This window comes from Cherax quadricarinatus, chromosome 4 (assembly GCF_038502225.1).
Source record: "Cherax quadricarinatus isolate ZL_2023a chromosome 4, ASM3850222v1, whole genome shotgun sequence".
Taxonomy (NCBI): Eukaryota; Metazoa; Arthropoda; class Malacostraca; order Decapoda; family Parastacidae; genus Cherax; species Cherax quadricarinatus.
In genome coordinates, this window is record NC_091295.1 from 50,083,730 (window position 1) to 50,105,752 (window position 22,023).

A 22,023-nucleotide genomic window follows, 5' to 3' on the forward strand; every position below is an offset into this window, starting at 1 on the left:
CATTATCAATGCAACTGGCAACATAATTTTTTTTTTTTTAAATTTCATGAAGCCCTAAACTATTTTGGGTCATTCATCAATGATAAAAGCTCAAGCTTCTATCTGGTAATCAAAGCGTAGTCTCTGACCAGTCAGGCTGTAGGCAAAAGCTAGCAACATATCAAAGCGTAGTCTCTGACCAGTCAAGCTGTAGGCAAAAGCTAGCAACATGGAAAAAAAAAATGTGCTTCACTGTATTTACTTTAGCCTCTAAATAAGTTAATGTCATCTCTATAAGATGGGATGCTTCAGATGATGGCTTTACTGATGCTTCAGATGATGCTTTTAGGCACATCTTAGCAAATATGCTCTCAATCAAAACTGGTCAAGAATCAAACTCAGGTATCTTAAGGATCTATATGTCCAAACTGTGGTGATTCTTAGTGTCATTTAAAAGACAGCAAAAAAATCTACCAATTTCACTTTGATAACTTAGAAATACAGTATCATGACTCATAATTTTCAAAGACTGAGAAACATATTTTGTCAAATACAGAAACAAATTTCTTGAAGAAATTGTATATTAAAAATAAATTTAGCATATCATTCATGTTTATCATATGATGATGGCATTACAAGACCTTGGAACCTTAACTGCTGACTTGGCCTATTACACAACATCTACCTCCCATTCCAACCAACCATATAATTATGGTACATATAATTAATAAAGTCTATTATTTAAAAATGTTTACAGGTTAATGCCATTTCAAAATATTTTTATTTAAGCATATCACTATGGACGTGTTTTACAAGCAAATAAGAGTTGTGATACCATGATATACGAGCGATTCAGTTTTTACATCATCTATTCTTACACTCTTAGTGAAACAAATTGATTTACTGACGAAAACTTGCAACTTCTTTTTTTACAAGTCCTATCTTATTTCCATACAGTATTTGACAGTTATGTTATCTATGCATTCAGGGCAAAGTCATCAGTAAACAATTTACATCTTTCATTCTTTTCCATCTCTTTATATATTTCTCATTCTATATAACCTATCAAGTACGGCCCCCATACTTACTCATTCTACAAGTACGTAATTTCCAAAACTTCTGACATCAACGCTGACAACAATACAGTATCTGCACTATCTCTGAGCAATTTTATTACACATCATAAAATCTTGACAAAACTTTTTGTTTAAAACTCCCTCCCAATTTGTATTGTTATTATATGCATGGAAAGCACTAAAATGTAAGGATCAGACAGTGCTTAGAAAATGGAAGGTGGTCAGGTGGGATCCAATTCTATGGATCAATCTTAATGAGCAAAAAGGCACAATTCCGTGAGTGGAACAATACACAAATAACCAGCACACAGGAGAGAGGAGCTTACGACGACGAATCATCATCGAAATGTACGAGTTATTTATGGATCGATCTTAATTATGTGTATATAATATATATGATACATAGCTCCAATAAATGCAACCAATGCATTTTTAATTATTAATGACTGTCATACTAATATATCTTGTTATTGTTTTGACTGCCATACTAATACATCTTGTCAATATTTTAATAGGCCTATGACACATATGCTGACTAACCTGCGGATGAATTTTTTTTCCATCATCGCATGTGGCCTCAAAATCAAGCACAAGAAAATATTCAAATTGCTGTGGTATTCTCTTTGCCATTCTTGATTGAAGTAGTCTAATACGAGAATTGAAATGTCGTAATGGTATCCTCTTCGCTGTAACATAAAAAAAAGGTTACAATAATTCTGACAATTTACAAAATTACTATACAGCAATCCCTGACATATTTCCATGTGATGCTTGCATATGGTGAATATAATGTTAATGAGAGAAAGTAAAAACAATGATTGTGAGGTTACAGTATTAAAAACTTCTGCAAAAAGGTGATCCACAGATAATTTACATGGATAAACATGATACATGGATGGTGACATGATGAAAATGCTACACAATGTACACTATACAATGTACACTACACAATGTTACATTCCTAAAAATGCTGTTAGATAAAACCGTGTTAAACTGAAAAACTTAGAGGAAAAATAGGGTTAAGTTCTTGGGAGCCCCCAAAAAGCCAAACAACTTTCTTTTTTAGACCAACAGATCTTACAAAAATAAAAGTGAATATGTAATTGTAGTTCACTGTTGCGATATATTACATTTTTACTGCTTAAGACTACAAATGCAACAGAAATAATAGTACAGTGGAACCTCTACTTATGAGTTTAATCCATTCCATGACCTTGCTCGCAACTGGATTTGCTCATTTGCAGAGTCAATTTTCCTCATTTAAATTAATTGAAATGCAATTAATTCATTCCAGTGGAATTCCAGGCACCAGAAAATACTTTAATAATTTCCCTAATATCATCTCTACAGCTTTTTATCTATCACAATTCATGTAATATGACATAAAAAACAATATTAATAACATAGAAACATGATATATACACTAGAATGAATAAAATACATGTCATTAGGTATGTGGCTAGTGGTGGTGACAGCAGCCATTGCTGTTGGAGTTTATAGGGCCACCAAAGTGGCCATTCCTGCTCCTGACTACATGTGTAGAGAACCTAGGATAACCCAAAAAAGTCACACAGAGTGACTTATAAGTGTTACACTCTTAATGCTACACTTAATTGCTACACTCGTAATGCTACACCTTGCCACTGCTGCTTCATGTTGTCTGCCACTGCTACCTCATGATGTCTACCACTGTTGCTTCATGTTGTCTGCCACTACTGCTTTATGTTGTCTGCCACTGCTACCTCATAATGTCTACCACTGATGTCGCCAAAGAATCGAACATTTCTGTTATTTTGAGCTCAATTTCAAGGTACTTTTCATCGTGAAACCAATTAAAATCATTTATTTTTGTAGTACAGTGGAGCCCCGCATAACGATTACCTCCGAATGTGACAAATTATGTAAGTGTATTTATGTAAGTGCGTTTGTACGTGTATGTTTGGGGGTCTGAAATGGACTAATCTACTTCACAATATTTCTTATGGGAACAAATTCGGTCAGTACTGGCACCTGAACATACTTCTGGAGTGAAAAAATATCGTTAACTGGGGGTCCACTGTATATCTTCCATTCTATCACAGGAGACCAAATAAAACGAGAATACAGCCATAAAAACCATACGAAAATATACCGCTAAGGGGAGGCTAATGGCTGAGAAGTGAACTCCATTATTTATGGTTCGATTTCTTTCATTTTTGGTGTACGTTAAGAAGCATCTTTTCATCATACATTGCCCAAGTTTCAATAAGATAGTCCAACAAACAACCGAGATCCAGTTCCCAAGATCAAGAGCAAGGGCCCCCTCACCAGTGTCAATTAACTTCCCTCGAGGCCGGTCGCATCTGGAAATTTTGCTCACGTCTGGAAGCAAAAAATCTACAGAGCAGCTGCTCGCATCTGGAAAAACTCGCAAGTGGATGTACTCGTAAGTAGAGGTTCCAATGTATTTCTTGCCTTAAATTGTGGCTGCTGGTGTATGTACGGGGGCCCTGTGGCCTGGCTGGCAAAGCTCTTGCTTCACACACGGAGAGCCCAGGTTCGATTCCTGGCGGGTTGGAAACGTTTCGACACGTTTCCTTACGTCTGTTGTCCTGTTCACCCAGCAGCAAGTAGATACCTGAGTGTTAGTCGACTGGTGTGGGTCGCATCCTGGGGGACAAAATTGAGGACCCCAATGGAAATATGACAGACAGTCCTCGATGACACACTGCCTTTCTTGGGTTATCCTGGGTGGCTAACCCTCCAAGGCTAAAAATCCAAACAAAATCTTATCTTATCTCGTCAGTGGCTGTGAAGATAGCGGAGATTCATGGTTTGGGCCTACTGGGCTGAGGTGGATGGTTGGTGGTCGTTGGCAGAAGTGGATGGTAGAGGTTCTGGTACTAAAGTCGATGGTTGTATTGGAGTATGCATAAATTCTGTAATGGATCTCTGCGTTCTTGTACCCTGCAGTACATTATACAGCTGACGGCAAGGCATCATCAGCTGGTTTAAACCCCATTTCAAAGCACTGCTTCTAGATTTGTCAGGGTCCTCTTCAGTGAAAAAAGTCTGCTAGTTTAGCAGCAACATGGAAATGCTCACATAACTGCTGCAATGTTAACTGTTTTTCTACAGGTTTTTCTTCTATTATGTGGCTCCCTTGTATCTGTGCATCTAAGAGCTCATTCACATCTTCATTCATATCTTCAAAACCATCACCACCTTGCCAGCTGAAGAATTTCCTGAACCTGACTCTTAAGCAAGGGAAAACCAGTGAAAGAACAAACTACAGAAGGCCATAACTTTCCCCAGACTGCATTTAATGTTGATTGGGAGCACTTCATTCCAAGCACTTCTAGCATAGCTGATGGCATCTGCAATGCTAAATTGATTCCAGAAACTTGGTACTGCCAGGTTGGAGTCAAGAGTCCATTGATGCAACTAGTTTTTTCATAACTTTTTTTTGTGTAGTACACTTGAATGACTTAATAACTCCCCGAGCCAGTGGTTGTATTAAAGATGTTGTATCTGGAGGTAAAAATACAACTTTTACATGTGGGGTCACATCCAGTGGGATTATCAAGAATGAAGAGAGCCTTGAATGCAAGGTTCTTGCTGTGCAGGTAAAATTTTTTCCCCTCCAGCAAACCAAACTGTGTTAAGTTAATTTTACGAAATGTTGTATAAAATTGTGCTACAATTATTCAATAGTGCAATAACCAAAACATGCCAAACAAAACTTGTACTATAACAGTCTACTGTACATCAGACAAACTTAAATATGCAACCATAGTATAATATCCACATCTTTTATTTCTTCACAAAGATGACGATGTGTGATTCACAGTTTATAAAATGTTGTTAAGTACACCTACCATTCGACTTACAACCGAGCTTGGTTCCAACTAACCGGTCAAAATGGACACAAGTTGAACCTTACTACTGAATATCAGCTTCACATTAAGTAATGATTTGATATTATTGTTTTATTTTGGTATTTCACTTTTTACTTTACTTTTTATACTGTTAGTACTGTATTTTATACTTTAAGGTTTAGGAGAAACACTGTGTACAACACAAACAGTTGTTTATTTCCCAGAACATTTGCATACAAAACACGGTCGTAAGTTGAGTGGTCATATGTCGAGCAGGTCGTAAGTTGGATGGTAGGCATACAAATTAAGCATTTTGAGCAGACTAAAACAGAAAAATCCTAAAATGCTACAAAATGACTCCTAGAGCTAGGAAAGTTGAACTACGAAAAAAGAAAAAGATTGACAGAACTGACAATGCCTTCACTGGAAAAGAAAACACAGTAAGCCATAGTAGCCACATAAAAAAAAAAAAAACATTGGATAATAGTTGCAAATAAAAAATATTCATCTTTGACAAGAAGATGAAGCCACAGTTATGGTATAATTATAGCATATTGTTGGAATGGGATTTAACACGACGTAGTACAATATTTCCTAAAATCACTGAAATCTAAAAAACATGTCAAAATAAATATGTACTGAAAATGGGACATAGCTCTGCTTTGGTACAATATTTACTATGTGGTAACAGAGTTAGGATAAGATCTGTAATAAAACAGGTGAAACAGAGCATGCTAACACTATTAGTAGTACGTGCTTTAAGCACATCAGCAATCTCCCACCAGGCTAGGATGACCCCAACAAGGAAACACAATCACCCTCATTCATTCAACCGCAGTCTTGCCCAAGTGCAAAGACATCACAATTCAAATGATCCTCAGAACTGCAACACCCTCACCCCTCCTTCATGGTGTAGGCACTGTGCTTGCCACCACCCCCTCCAGGACTCAAGTCTGGCTAAACAGTTTCCCTTATTCCCTTCCTACATGTTAATGTGTTCACTCTCCAACAGCACAATCAAGCCATAAAAAAGCACTTATCTCCACTCCTTCCCAACACATTCACACATGCCTGTTGAATGCAATCTAAACCTACTTTATCTCCTTCCAACCCTTCATGGGATGACCCTACTCCTCCTTCCTACCACCCCAGATTTTTTCATCCAATTGATCATCATACCTACTCTATAGTCTCTAAATGCCCAGACTATTTCAACAACCCCTCCTCAGCCCTCAAATCATACTTTTGGTAATCCAATTCTCTCTTCTATTCTCTATGCTGAGAAATATTCTACATAATATCCACATCACACACTGCTGTCAAACATAATGTCTCTATGCCTTTAGCTTCCTTTTCACTGCAATGTATAAAGCTCATGCCTCTCACCAATATAAGAATTGGAAGAAATATTGAGTGAAACCATTGTGTCAAGTAGTCTTGCAAAAAAAAAAAAAAAAAAAATACTATGGTCGGTTACAGTGGTTTTTGAATACTACACTTTACTGCACATATATATTTATCACTTATGAAAATAGTAATGCTGAATGATAAAAAAATAAAGTTTGTACTTTCCACAGAAATAATCAAGTAATAAAAGAAAAAACTGCTATATAAAGCTTAGTGTAAAAAATTTACTATATAAAACAATTGTAAAAATTAAAATCATGCACAATTCTTAAATAAAAGCTTAATTTAAGCTCACAAGCAGTGAAACAGTAAGAAGAGAGGAACAAAATGCACTAATAACTTACTGTTCCTGAACATGAAGACTGCACACCCACTGATAAGACTGATAACCAACAAGATAGTGATCACTTCACTTCAGAATATGTGCAGTTTGCTTAGAGGGTCCTGATAACTGATGAAACACTGATTGTTAATAATTATGACTAGACTTTTTACAATATTTAATAGTTAGATATTACAAGGAGCTCAATGGAAATAAGTCACTTAGACTTTTGGTAGGTTTTCCTCAATAATTTACACATACAATGTTATGCAAGGCATTTTCCTTGATAATTTGCACCTATATATCGTAAGTAAGATGTTTTCTTTGAAAATTTACACACACATATTGTGAAAGATGTTTTCCTCAACAATTTACACATATACAGCCTCTCCTCACTTAACGACACAGTTCTGTTCCTAAGATCACATCAGTAAATGAATTCGTTGCTAAGTGAGGAGCCTACAGTACGTACTATAATGGTAGTGGGTCTGTGTCAACCATCTTCGATATTATTTTAACGTCACCTTTGAACCATATACGTATAACATTTCTGGTATAATTTTAAATGTTTATTCGGTAGAGTACTGTATATTGTAATAAACAGTATCGAGGAAATCAGCTCTAATATACATTTTTTAGGTATGCAAACTGGTCAGAGAGCCTGTTGTAAGTCAGAGTCATCAGTACACGAGAGAGTTGCTAAGTGAAGAGAGGCTGTACTGTTATGCAAGATGTTTTTCCTCGATAATTTACACATATACATTATGCAAGACGTTTTTCTTGATAATTTACACACATTATGTAAGATGATTTCCTTGGAAATTTGAACATATATTGTTATGTAATACAATGTTAATAAAAATAAATTGTTTAACTGTACTCAAAAATCAGAGGATCTCGCCTTCAAAGACCACAACAATGTATCTACCTCATCTACTAGAAAATGATAGGATGGATAATGAGAACCTTCAAAACTAGGGATGCCAAGCCCATGATGATTCTCTTCAAATCGCTTGTGCTCCCTAGGCTGGAATACTGCTGTACACTAATGGCTCCCTTAAAGGCTGGCGACATTGCATACTTGGAGAGTGTACAAAGAACTTTCACGGCACACATAAGTACGATAAGGCAACTAAACTACTGGGAACAGTTGAAGGTCCTTGATCTGTATTCCCTCGAACACAGGCGAGAGAGATACATGATAATATACACTTGGAAGGTCCTGGAGGGATTGGTGCCAAACTCGCACAAGAAAATCACTCCCTATGACAGCAAAAGACTCGGCAGGAGATGCAACATTCCCCTGATGAAAAGCAGGGGCGCCACGACTACATTGAGAGACAACACAGTAAGTGTCAAGGGGCCAAAACTGCTCAATTGCCTCCCAGCATACATAAGGAGAATTACCAATAGACCCCTGGCTGTCTTCAAGAAGGCACTGGACAGGCACCTAAAGTCAGTACCTGACCAACCGGGCTGTGGTTCGTACGTCAGCTTGTGTGCGGCCAGCAGCAACAGCCTGGTTGATCAGACCCTGATCCACCATGAGGCCTGGTCTCAGACTGGGCCGCGGGGGCGTTGGCCCCAAAACCCTCTCCAGGTAAACTCCAGACAGTCGTCTCCTCCCACTATATGTGTGGAAAAATTTTTTTAATTTAGAGAAAATTAATATTCTAATAATGAAAATGAGTTATACACCTGGAATTAATTGAACAGATGTATTTGTACACAAAAACATTTAGATTAATTCATGTTAAACGCCAAACCCATGTGGGTCACTCAGAGCAAGACGTTGTAAAGGCTTGATCCTCCGTCTGCTGAGCGCCAGACAGATGCACTTCCTACTTGTACTCGCCTACATGTCCAAAACAAAAACAAAAACAAAAATTAGAGAAATCAAAAAATGGCTGAACCTATAGATTAACTGGATTGTGTGGCAGAATTTGACTGTGGGTAATCGAGGCTGATGGAGGGTGTATCAGCAAGAACTGGGACCATGAAGGGATCAGATACATTGTAATCTGGTCATAATAAGCCTGATAATGAAGATACAATACAATTTTTATTCCCGTGCAAGTTTACATTGAGATTCTGTAATTACAATAATGAGTTGCATTGCAAAGAAAGCCACTATCATGCCATAGCATTATGGGCAGACTAAATTAATGGCTTACAGACTAATTAATACTAGAGAAATTGATCATAGTCTGTTTAAGTTGTGTGAAGCGTGGGTGATGAATGTTGCAGCGAGGAGAAGGCTGGAGGCAGTGGAGATGTCATGTCTGAGGGCAATGTTTTTATTTTATTTTTTTTATTATCACACCGGCCGATTCCCACCAAGGCAGGGTGGCCCGAAAAAGAAAAACTTTCACCATCATTCACTCCATCACTGTCTTGCCAGAAGGGTGCTTTACACTACAGTTTTTAAACTGCAACATTAACACCCCTCCTTCAGAGTGCAGGCACTGTACTTCCCATCTCCAGAACTCAAGTCCGGCCTGCCGGTTTCCCTGAATCCCTTCATAAATGTTACTTTGCTCACACTCCAACAGCACGTCAAGTATTAAAAACCATTTGTCTCCATTCACTCCTATCAAACACGCTCACGCATGCCTGCTGGAAGTCCAAGCCCCTCGCACACAAAACCTCCTTTACCCCCTCCCTCCAACCCTTCCTAGGCCGACCCCTACCCCGCCTTCCTTCCACTACAGACTGATACACTCTTGAAGTCATTCTGTTTCGCTCCATTCTCTCTACATGTCCGAACCACCTCAACAACCCTTCCTCAGCCCTCTGGACAACAGTTTTGGTAATCCCGCACCTCCTCCTAACTTCCAAACTACGAATTCTCTGCATTATATTCACACCACACATTGCCCTCAGACATGACATCTCCACTGCCTCCAGCCTTCTCCTCGCTGCAACATTCATCACCCACGCTTCACACCCATATAAGAGCGTTGGTAAAACTATACTCTCATACATTCCCCTCTTTGCCTCCAAGGACAAAGTTCTTTGTCTCCACAGACTCCTAAGTGCACCACTCACTCTTTTTCCCTCATCAATTCTATGATTCACCTCATCTTTCATAGACCCATCCGCTCCCAAATATCTGAATACGTTCACCTCCTCCATACTCTCTCCCTCCAATCTGATATTCAATCTTTCATCACCTAATCTTTTTGTTATCCTCATAACCTTACTCTTTCCTGTATTCACCTTTAATTTTCTTCTTTTGCACACCCTACCAAATTCATCCACCAATCTCTGCAACTTCTCTTCAGAATCTCCCAAGAGCACAGTGTCATCAGCAAAGAGCAGCTGTGACAACTCCCACTTTGTGTGTGATTCTTTATCTTTTAACTCCACGCCTCTTGCCAAGACCCTCGCATTTACTTCTCTTACAACCCCATCTATAAATATATTAAACAACCACGGTGACATCACACATCCTTGTCTAAGGCCTACTTTTACTGGGAAAAAATTTCCCTCTTTCCTACATACTCTAACTTGAGCCTCACTATCCTCGTAAAAACTCTTCACTGCTTTCAGTAACCTACCTCCTACACCATACACTTGCAACATCTGCCACATTGCCCCCCTATCCACCCTGTCATACGCCTTTTCCAAATCCATAAATGCCACAAAGACCTCTTTAGCCTTATCTAAATACTGTTCACTTATATGTTTCACTGTAAACACCTGGTCCACACACCCCCTACCTTTCCTAAAGCCTCCTTGTTCATCTGCTATCCTATTCTCCGTCTTACTCTTAATTCTTTCAATTATAACTCTACCATACACTTTACCAGGTACACTCAACAGACTTATCCCCCTATAATTTTTGCACTCTCTTTTATCCCCTTTGCCTTTATACAAAGGAACTATGCATGCTCTCTGCCAATCCCTAGGTACCTTACCCTCTTCCATACATTTATTAAATAATTGCACCAACCACTCCAAAACTATATCCCCACCTGCTTTTAACATTTCTATCTTTATCCCATCAATCCCGGCTGCCTTACCCCCTTTCATTTTACCTACTGCCTCACGAACTTCCCCCACACTCACAACTGGCTCTTCCTCACTCCTACAAGATGTTATTCCTCCTTGCCCTATACACGAAATCACAGCTTCCCTATCTTCATCAACATTTAACAATTCCTCAAAATATTCCTTCCATCTTCCCAATACCTCTAACTCTCCATTTAATAACTCTCCTCTCCTATTTTTAACTGACAAATCAATTTGTTCTCTAGGCTTTCTTAACTTGTTAATCTCACTCCAAAACTTTTTCTTATTTTCAACAAAATTTGTTGATAACATCTCACCCACTCTCTCATTTGCTCTCTTTTTACATTGCTTCACCACTCTCTTAACCTCTCTCTTTTTCTCCATATACTCTTCCCTCCTTGCATCACTTCTACTTTGTAAAAACTTCTCATATGCTAACTTTTTCTCCCTTACTACTCTCTTTACATCATCATTCCACCAATCGCTCCTCTTCCCTCCTGCACCCACTTTCCTGTAACCACAAACTTCTGCTGAATACTCTAACACTACATTTTTAAACCTACCCCATACCTCTTCGACCCCATTGCCTATGCTCTCATTAGCCCATCTATCCTCCAATAGCTGTTTATATCTTACCCTAACTGCCTCCTCTTTTAGTTTATAAACCTTCACCTCTCTCTTCCCTGATGCTTCTATTCTCCTTGTATCCCATCTACCTTTTACTCTCAGTGTAGCTACAACTAGAAAGTGATCTGATATATCTGTGGCCCCTCTATAAACATGTACATCCTGAAGTCTACTCAACAGTCTTTTATCTACCAATACATAATCCAACAAACTACTGTCATTTCGCCCTACATCATATCGTGTATACTTATTTATCCTCTTTTTCTTAAAATATGTATTACCTATAACTAAACCCCTTTCTATACAAAGTTCAATCAAAGGGCTCCCATTATCATTTACACCTGGCACCCCAAACTTACCTACCACACCCTCTCTAAAAGTTTCTCCTACTTTAGCATTCAAGTCCCCTACCACAATTACTCTCTCACTTGGTTCAAAGGCTCCTATACATTCACTTAACATCTCCCAAAATCTCTCTCTCTCCTCTGCATTCCTCTCTTCTCCAGGTGCATACACGCTTATTATGACCCACTTCTCGCATCCAACCTTTACTTTAATCCACATAATTCTTGAATTTACACATTCATATTCTCTTTTCTCCTTCCATAACTGATCATTTAACATTACTGCTACCCCTTCCTTTGCTCTAACTCTCTCAGATACTCCAGATTTAATCCCATTTATTTCCCCCCACTGAAACTCTCCTACCCCCTTCAGCTTTGTTTCGCTTAGGGCCAGGACATCCAACTTCTTTTCATTCATAACATCAGCAATCATCTGTTTCTTGTCATCCGCACTACATCCACGCACATTTAAGCAACCCAGTTTTATAAAGTTTTTCTTCTTCTCTTTTTTAGTAATTGTATACAGGAGAAGGGGTTACTAGCCCATTGCTCCCGGCATTTTAGTCGCCTCATACGACACGCATGGCTTACGGAGGAAAGATTCTTTTCCACTTCCCCATGGACAATAGAAGAAATAAAAAAGAACAAGAGCTATTTAGAAAAAGGAGAAAAACCTAGATGTATGTATATATATATATATGCATGTGCGTGTCTGTGAAGTGTGACCAAAGTGTAAGTAGGAGTAGCAAGATATCCCTGTTATCTTAGCGTGTTTATGAGACAGAAAAAGAAACCAGCAATCCTACCATCATGCAAAACAGTTACAGGTTTTTGTTTCACAGTCATCTGGCAGGACGGTAGTACTTCCCTGGGTGGTTGCTGTCTACCAACCTACTACCTACAATGTGTGGTGTGAATATAATGCAGAGAATTCGTAGTTTGGAAGTTAGGAGGAGGTGCGGGATTACCAAAACTGTTGTCCAGAGGGCTGAGGAAGGGTTGTTGAGGTGGTTCGGACATGTAGAGAGAATGGAGCAAAACAGAATGACTTCAAGAGTGTATCAGTCTGTAGTGGAAGGAAGGCGGGGTAGGGGTCGGCCTAGGAAGGGTTGGAGGGAGGGGGTAAAGGAGGTTTTGTGTGCGAGGGGCTTGGACTTCCAGCAGGCATGCGTGAGCGTGTTTGATAGGAGTGAATGGAGACAAATGGTTTTTAATACTTGACGTGCTGTTGGAGTGTGAGCAAAGTAACATTTATGAAGGGATTCAGGGAAACCGGCAGGCCGGACTTGAGTCCTGGAGATGGGAAGTACAGTGCCTGCACTCTGAAGGAGGGGTGTTAATGTTGCAGTTTAAAAACTGTAGTGTAAAGCACCCTTCTGGCAAGACAGTGATGGAGTGAATGATGGTGAAAGTTTTTCTTTTTCGGGCCACCCTGCCTTGGTGGGAATCGGCCGGTGTGATAATAAAAAAAAAAAAAAAAAAAAAGTAAGTTTACTGTCTGCTTTAAATAAAAATAGACAGTAAGTTACAATCTGGACATGGTGATGTTGACTACTGCAAATACTACAATAATTCATGTTCACCTCCTGGTGTGAATGTAAGTCTGACACAACAGGTAAGGTAGCTAGTTATAGGACAATACAGCAGACCCTCGAATTTCATCATCCCTTTTCTGTAAGTAAAACTATAGTTATTCTCTATATTAGTGTACCTGCCTACAGGAAGGCATTAGCAGACATCACCAAGATAATACCTTGGTAAGTAAGTTATTTGTTCTTCACAATGTAATTGAACCACTGTGTTGTATAGTTAATGCATAAGAAATTACTTAAGCAAGTTTATTCAAGTATACACATATACAGTTACATACACAGATTATCATACATAACAGCATATGTGTAGAGAACCTAGGATAACCCAAAAGAGTCAGACAAGATGACTTATTTCCACTGGGGTCCTTCATTTGTCCTGTATTTGTGTATACCTGAATAAAGTTACTTACCGACATTAATTTTGAAGGTCCAGACGTGAGAGTTGGGGAGCTGAGGCGGTGGGCAATTAATTAAGGAGGGGTAATATAGCGACTTATTCTTCCTAAAGTCTCACATGTCTCCGAGGTACATCAATATCAGAGAATATAATTTATTTTTGATGCAGCAGAGTTCTCAGTTATGTGGATGAAAGGTTATACCTGGAGTATACCTGAGGAGAGTTCTGGGGGTCAACGCCCCCTCGGCCCGGTCTGTGACCAGGCCTCAGTGGATCAAGGTCTGATCAACCAGGTTCTTACTGCTGGCAGCATGTAATCCAACATATGAACCACAGCCTGGCTGGTCAGGCACTGTCGTTAGGTGCCTGTCCAGTGCCTGTTTGAAGACAGCCAGGGGTCTATTGGTAATCCCCCTGATGTATGCTGGGAGACAGTTGAACAGTCTTGGGCCCCTGACACTTACATACTTATAACAATTCATCCACAATTTTTCACAGTACGAGTAGTGATATATCTTCCTCTTCTCTGCTTCTTAAGGTGTTTCAACAAGAGTAGTGATGTAAGAGCATATAGATACTTAAATAACCTACACAAATTTATGGCGACGTTACGGTCCTACTTGAACCATTAGTTAATGTGGCTAGTTAATGGTCCAAGTCGGACCGAAACGTCGCTATACATTTCTCCTATGTGTGGGTTATCTGTGTATTGTTCCAATCACCGTACTATACCTTTTTTATTCTTTCTATACTGGTACTCGCCTCTCCCACATACTCTTCTTCTGTTGGGTTTATGAGGGCCATTGACAGCATAAGATGTATCGAGGCCGGTTTCTCGATGGTACGAGCGCTAAACCCATAGGATTATACAGCGCATGTGGGGGGATAGAAGGTATTCAGGCTCAATTCAGGAACCGGAGCGCAGATCCTAAACCCTAGATCAAGAGCCCCTCACCAACATCAAGGAACCTCCCTTGAGAAGATGGTACGAGGAAAAATTGTTGCCCAAGGCTGGGCGATGAGAGAAAAGGAACAAAAGTTCCTTTGTAAATAGAGATACAAACTTGAAGTTTCTAATTAGATCCGGTGGACGCCCTTGCCAAGCCCCAGCAGAGAGGGACGCCCACACTACCACCTGAGTCCAGTAACCGGCTTCCCAACAAAGACCGTTAAAGAATTTTCCGCAGAACAGAAAAAAATAAAGCTGGTGCCCCTCCTGTAGAGTGCCCGGCGGGCAAAATAGATGAGAACAAGCGTCCCAGAGAGAACGGGGGAAATTTGTCACTGATACTTAGGCGAAAGAGAGAGACGTCCACACCCGACAAAGGCTGGGGCAGAAGTCCTTCTTCTTCTTCTTCTTGGGGTTGTAAAAGGTCTCTGATAGCTTGCGCCTTTTTGAGTCCTGCTTCCCTGTAGTCCGGGAACAATCTGATACTCTAATGGTTGAGGGAATTATAAAGGAAACAAGGTTTCCTCAGTGTAGAACACCTGGCCTTATTGGAAACAATAAGTACTCAAATAGATCAGGTGAACCCACTTGTTTGTTTGAGAGTTTGCCTAGCTACTTTTTAAAAAAAATAGACTTCAGTCTGTGAGCTCCCTCTAGTGTACTAAGCAAATTTCTTAAACTTGCTTGTAAGTTTATTCAGGTTAACACAAATACAGTTACATAGATTATCATACATAGCAGCACATGTGTAAAGAGCCTAGGATCTCTCACCTAGGATCTCTCACCCTAATCTTGCCACCCTCAACACCATTGTTAATGAGGAGCTGATCAAAATATCGACTTGGATGACAGCCGATAAACTTACGCTTAACACTGACAAAACCTACTACATTATGTTTGGTAGCAGAGCAGGAGATGCGCAAATTAACATTAAGCTCGACAACACTCTAATTGCCAGGCATAATGAGGGCAAATTCCTAGGCCTATACCTCGACAACAACCTGAACTTCAGCACCCATATCCAACACATAACCAAAAAAGTATCCAAAACGGTTGGGATCCTCTCCAAGATACGATACTACGTGCCGCAAACTGCCTTTCTCACACTATACCATTCACTTATATATCCATACCTCACCTATGCTATCTGTGCGTGGGGTTCAACTGCAGCAACACACCTAAAGCCAATAATAACCCAACAAAAAGCCGCAGTAAGAATAATCACTAAATCCCATCCCTGGCAACACCCTCCCCCCCACTCTTCATAGATCTAAACTTACTCCCTGTTCAGTACATCCACACTTACTACTGTGCAATCTACATCTACAGGACCTTAAATTCCAATATTAACCTTGACCTAAAACGCTTTCTTGATAGTTGTGACAGAACCCACAGGCATAACACCAGACACAAACATCTCTATGACATTCCCCGTGTCCGACTAAACCTTCACAAAAATTCAATGTATGTCAAAGGCCCTAAAATCTGGAACACCCTACCTGAAAATTCTAAAACTGCAGACACATTCATCACCTTCAAAACTACCATCAGAAAACATCTTATCTCCCTGATACACCCTGTCAACTAATTATACGAATACCACCTGGTGGTTAACACTTACACTCACTCGCCCATTTGACCATAAACAGAAATATCAATCTCAATCTCAAAATAATGAATCTTAACTAGTCATAAGTTGGCCTGTGATACTCCAATACTGAAACTATGTATAGTGCCAAAACAAAAGCATTCACATTGCTAAACTCACAAACTAGTATTTAGTCACTTAGCCATAATACCAACTTACCTCATAATTTTGTAATATTTTAAACTTAAGATTTAATTTAAGTCTGCCCAAAATGCCTAGCCATGCTAGGTGTTTTAGTGGTACACTCTGTAATTATTATTTTACTACATGTAAACCACACAATAACCAAATTCTGTAAACTCAGCATTGTAATCCTTATAGAGAATAAACTTTGAATTTGAATCTGAATTGAAAGGAAAAGGTCAGACAGAGTGGCTTATTTCCATTGGGAAAGATAAGTGAATTGTAGATATGTAGTTATAAATCCAAATGTACACCTGTTAACCCTTTTAGGGCCTAATTACTAGGCCTTTTGTGTATCCAGATGCTCTTGTGCTACCGTCCACAGGATGGATATGGGGTGCCACTTCGGTGGCAAAATCTAATCTAATCCACTAGTCCCTATTTGTATGAGGTTCATTGGCTTCATATCAAGGCACGAAGTAGATTTAAACTCTGTTTATTTAAAGCTTTAAAGAACCCGAACATCTTACTGATATGTTTCTACCTTTTTACATCGGGCTCGGGAATGTCTCTATGAAATGCTGCTGACCCTTTCAGACTGACTGAGCTACATGATGTTAGGGAGAAATCATTTTCAGAAACAGCCTTTTCTTATGTATCTCCTAGCTGATATAACACGTTACCAGTATCTGAAAAGTCAGGAACCCGTAGCTGGATAGCTAGCGCACTCAACTCACACTCTGAGGTCCGGAGTTTGAATCCCCGGTACGTGTTTCCATAAGACACCTGCTGTCTATGTTCACCCATCAGTATAAAATAGGTACCTGGATGTTAGTCGACTGGTGTGCGTCGCATCCTAGGGACAAAATTAATCTAATATGCACGAAACGTTCTGCATAACAAGCGGTTTTCTATATACATGTATAGCAGTATATCACTGATGTCAGTTAGGTCTGTATAACTTGTACATGTACTTGTAGAGATAAAGATATTAGTATTAGTATCATTATTATTTTAAGTCTCAGATGCAAGCACGTCTCATTGCTAGAGTTTTCGATTTAGTAACATTTAAATAAAAACTCAAGTATCTTTTTTTATTGTAATTGTTGGGCTATAATGAGCTCTAATGCAAATAAAGTCACATTATTTAAGAAAAGATAAGATTTTCTTGTTTTTTTTTTTTTAACCCAGGAGGGTTAGCCAACCAGGATAACCCAAGAAAATCAGTGCGTCATCGAGGACTGTAACTTATTTCTATTGGGGTCCTAAACTTATTTCCATTTTACTTTATCATAGCTTAATTTCCCCATAATTTATTAGGTAAGACCATTGAAAAAGTGTTGACACATATATGAGGCCTAAGTAAAACTTACTTTTCAGTTTCTGGGGAAGAAAATGCCTAAACTTAGAAGGGAATTGGGAGGGAACAAAAGTTTCCTTCTCTTATCAATGGAGAAAGCCTAAACCTCAGCAGAGCCAAATTATTATAATCAAAAGAAGCGCTAAACCGCAAGTGTTATACAGCGCAGGCAGAGCCAAAGATCCACACTCCGGCTTTTACCAGGCCGTTGAAGTCCGCAGAGAGGGTGTATGGCGCCTGACCAACTGTTCAGCGGCCAGTACATGATGAGGACAAGAATCCTAGGGAGAGAATGATGTGCCCAGCGGAGAATTGGTTGCTAACGTTTAGCGTGTGGTAGAACAAGACATCTACACTCCACTGAGGCTACTGGTGAGGTTTAAAACGCTTGCCCATTTGCCTTGAGAGCAGACTTATGTTTAATTAAAACATCCAGCACATATCTAAGAAGTTATTAAAACAGTCGGCATTCTATTTCCTCAAGAGAGATTACTTAACGAAAAATTAGAGTTGAGATAAATTAGGTGGTTCAAGTGAAGAAAGTCTGTAAAGGTCACACTGACTTGTGTATGAGGAGGACAGAGAAAGAGTGCGGGAAGCTTGGAGTATAGTTCTCCAATAAATATAGAAGTGTGTGAGGGATAATAGTGTGGTTGCGAGCTCTCTATGTGAAAGGTTTGGGAAGTCTTTGAGGCTGTGGTGTGTCTCTGAGATTGTGGTGAAAGTGTCGAAGAGACTGCTGGAGAGGACTACTTGTAAGTTAGGGGCGGTGTAAGTGACAGATGTTGAAGAGGTGGGAACATCAGTGTTGAGCTGCCTAACAAAAATAAGTATGTGAGAAGGCACTACTGGACGTTGAAGGTGCTGGCAATTTCTGAGATGGTGCAAGGTATTCACCACTTCAGACACAGTTTGGGTTACTGTATGTTGTATGGCAAACCTTTTTCTTTCAAATGCCAGATTTCGTTTTCCCGAATGATAAAAGGGCACCAACAAAAATATGAAGGATGTACTTCTTTGCAGTAAATGCAAGAAGGGAGAACAGTCACAAGTGGGGTCATCATGATTTTTTCTTCACAGGCTGGACCTTCTTCCTGTGATGTGCAAAGTTTAGCCGGGTAGTCACAGTTCCAGCATTTGCAGCATTGCTACGGTTTTGGTTTGAATTACCTCACTGACAAGCGTTGACCTGCTATGTATACTGAGGAAGAAAATCCATTAATATCAAACGTTAGTTTAACTATAGTTCAACTGCCTCCCAGCATACATAAGGGAAATTACCAGTTGACCCCTAGCTGTCTTCTGACCCACCACGAGGCCTGGTCATGGACCGGGCCGCGGGGACGTTGACCCCCGGAACACCCTCCAGGTATTGGTTGGGAATCGTCTCTGTCCAAGAGATGGGTGGAAATAAGTCTCGATCACGGTGACTGGGAGTTTTCCTAATTCAGTTTGTTTTTGAATGTTCAAAATAGTCTACGAAGTCTTGCTATATCACCGTGTGTGAAAGGACAATAATACCACTGCTTGAATTGAGGGGTAATATTGGTGTACAGTCACTGTGGTATTGCCAATGGTGTGGATATCCATTAATTTATCGGCCAGGTCAGCGTCATTAGGTATCCCCTTTAAGAGGTTCCCTGATTTTTTTTTTTTATTATTTTCTTCCTTCAACTTTCATTTTTATTTCACTCAACTCGAGAATGTTATTATTATTATAATCAAGGGGAAGCGCTAAACCCGGAGGATTATACAGCGCCTGGGGGGGGATGTGGAAGGCATTCAGGCTTAATTCGGGGAACTGGAGCACTGATCCAATTCCCTAAATCAAGAGCCCCTCACCAACATCAAGGAACCTTCCTTGAGGGGAACTCGAGAATGGCTCGTCAATCAGGTTCAATTTTACAAAGCTTGTGTAGGGTGACCAGGACCAAATTCTTGAAACAATTGGCTTGTTCATGTGCCCTTTGACCACTGTAGTAGAAGCCATGGTATAAACCTTGGTTATGGATACTAACAAATTGGTTTATAAAGATACGTGGGCAAACAATAAGACATATTTATCAAAATAAAAAAAAAGTTAAAAAGAGATGCCAAAGATCGATGATAGCGGAGAGTGAAATTCAAATGTGTATGTGAAGATTTGACTTTTATGTGGAAAACAGAGTGGAATTTTTATTCCCTTAAATCAAGTTCAATTATTCTCAGTTTGCCTCTCCTGACTGGTTTCAATATTAATGGCTGAAGCATATGAGGGCCAGGATAGTGTTAAATAGTTTAACACCTTAATTATGCACCCCATATCCATCCTGTGGGAGCCCAAGATAGTGCCCATTAAGTTTTGTTTGCGTGCATACAGATTTGTTGATGTAATAAAATAATTAAAAAACTTGGAATCATTGTAATCCATACTTTAAGTTTGGCTTGGAAAGATATAAATGAAATAACCAGGAAAAAGACTGGCAATGTTGCTCATCCCTTTCCTCTTGAAAAAGCAAATGACCTTATAAATGACTGGTCCAAAACATCCAGGCATGAAAACCTTTCATCACATATTAGAAAAAATTTAGAGAGTGCTTCTGAAGAAATGTTGAAACTGATTAATTTTATGAGCCAAAATACTGATGAGAGTGATTGCCTCTTCACCGAGTATGAATTAAATAACGCATTAACTAAAGGTCGATCAGCTAACTGCTCCTGGAGAGGATGGTATACCTGGAGACCTGGAGTTTACCTGGAGAGAGTTTCGGGGGTCAACGCCCCCGCGGCCCGGTCTGTGACCAGGCCTCCTGGTGGATCAGCGCCTGATCAACCTATGATATTCTCAGAACTCTAAGGCACGTGCCTGATAATCCTTTGTTGGAACTGTATAATACCAGTTACATTGAGGGAGTTCTTCCTATTTCCTGGACCAATAGTCTCATTGTGCCTATCCCTAAGCCCCAACAGCCTGATACATTTAGACCGATCTCCTTAGGTAGTTGTCTTTGTAAAACTTTTGAAAGAATGATACTTAACAGACTGTACTTAGAATCAGACACCAACTTTCCCCCTACCTCTATGGGTTCATGAAAGATAAGTGTGCAGAACTGTATTTCCATCTTTCTCACTGCACACACCTCTACTAGTTTTACCACATTTCTTGATCTAAAATCTGCATTTAATATCGCGAACAGAACCGTTAAACTAGCCAAAACGAATACATGTATTGGTGGTAGCATACTTTGTTGGATAACAGGATGCCTGTCAAATAGAGTATCCTCTGTCCTCTACCAAGGCTTTAGAAGTGAGTCTAAAGAAATGTCCCTAGGTACACTGCAGGGAGTTCTCAGTCCCATGCTATTTAATATTCTGATTAATGCTCTACCTGCCTCACCTAAACATATAGCTACAAGCTATGCTGATGACATCATGATCCATACAATAGGGTATAAGAAGATGAGTACCATTCTTAATGAAGTTCAAACAATTTGTAATCAACTAGCCCTCATTATATCTTCCTCTAAAACAAAGATATTAACAAGCAAACGACATCCCCCACCCATGTATTTGCAGGGTGAAATCATTAGTTACATTAAAACTTACAGATATCTTGGTATAGATGTACCCTTTAACAAATCCACTATACCACAACTAAATAAGAAATGCAAAGATAGGCTAAATGCTCTCAAAGCTGTTGCTGGCTACAACCCCAACTATGATACTAATGTGAAAATCGTGAGAATGATGGACATAGCTAGAGAAAGTTCTCTCCGACCCTTGGAGTTATTGCAAAATGAAGCTCTCAGAATTATTCTTGGCTGTCCCAACTTTACAAAGGTTCTTAATATGAGGAAGGAGCTTGGTATTCCTAGTATCAGTGATAGGATTGTTGAGATTAACACTGTACTCGGTATTAGAATGTTAAGAAATGAACCAGACACTGTTACAATAAATCTTGCTAAGTTTCTAGAAGTAAATACACACAGATCTAAATGGATTGTGAAAATGTGCAATTACATTAGGTTTTATAACCTGCATGAACTGTATCACTGTAGACAACAAGAGCATTTCACCCCACCAAACCATACCCCCGGTTTGCAATCGTGTCATTACGATTTCTTGAGGCATTTCACCCCTCTGTGGAAGAAGTGTTCATTTAATATCACATACCTGCAAGTCCCTCCCAAGAAGCTCATTACTAGTAATCCTTCCTTAAATCACTTGTTAAAGCAACTGCTCAAGAAGAAATTTCTTGCCTAGCTGGTAGTAATAAGTTATCACAAGTAATATACAATGATGGATCTAAACAGGAGTCTTCTGGCAGGGCTGCATCTGCTCTTGTTGCC

At 39.5% G+C, this 22,023-nt stretch overlaps 1 protein-coding gene across 5 annotated transcripts in view; it reads right to left on the bottom strand.

Annotated features, from left to right (window-relative positions):
• The window catches only part of LOC128684541 (ERI1 exoribonuclease 3), a 31,084-nt gene extending 16,119 nt beyond the window's left edge, over positions 1-14,965 (bottom strand). The window contains exons 1-3 of one of the 5 annotated variants that reach the window (XM_053770791.2): positions 14,934-14,965; positions 6,664-6,770; positions 1,596-1,741 (exon numbers count right to left, since the gene is read on the bottom strand). In XM_053770791.2, the coding sequence (XP_053626766.2) occupies positions 1,596-1,741; positions 6,664-6,676 (159 nt within the window). In that variant the 5' untranslated portion in view covers positions 6,677-6,770; positions 14,934-14,965. Of the gene's footprint in view, positions 1-1,595; positions 1,742-6,614; positions 6,771-14,347; positions 14,498-14,933 lie in introns of those variants that run through there. The other 4 variants (XM_053770790.2, XM_053770794.2, XM_053770792.2 and 1 more) reach the window with 4 other exon arrangements.
• Between the last annotated feature and the right edge of the window lie 7,058 nt (positions 14,966-22,023).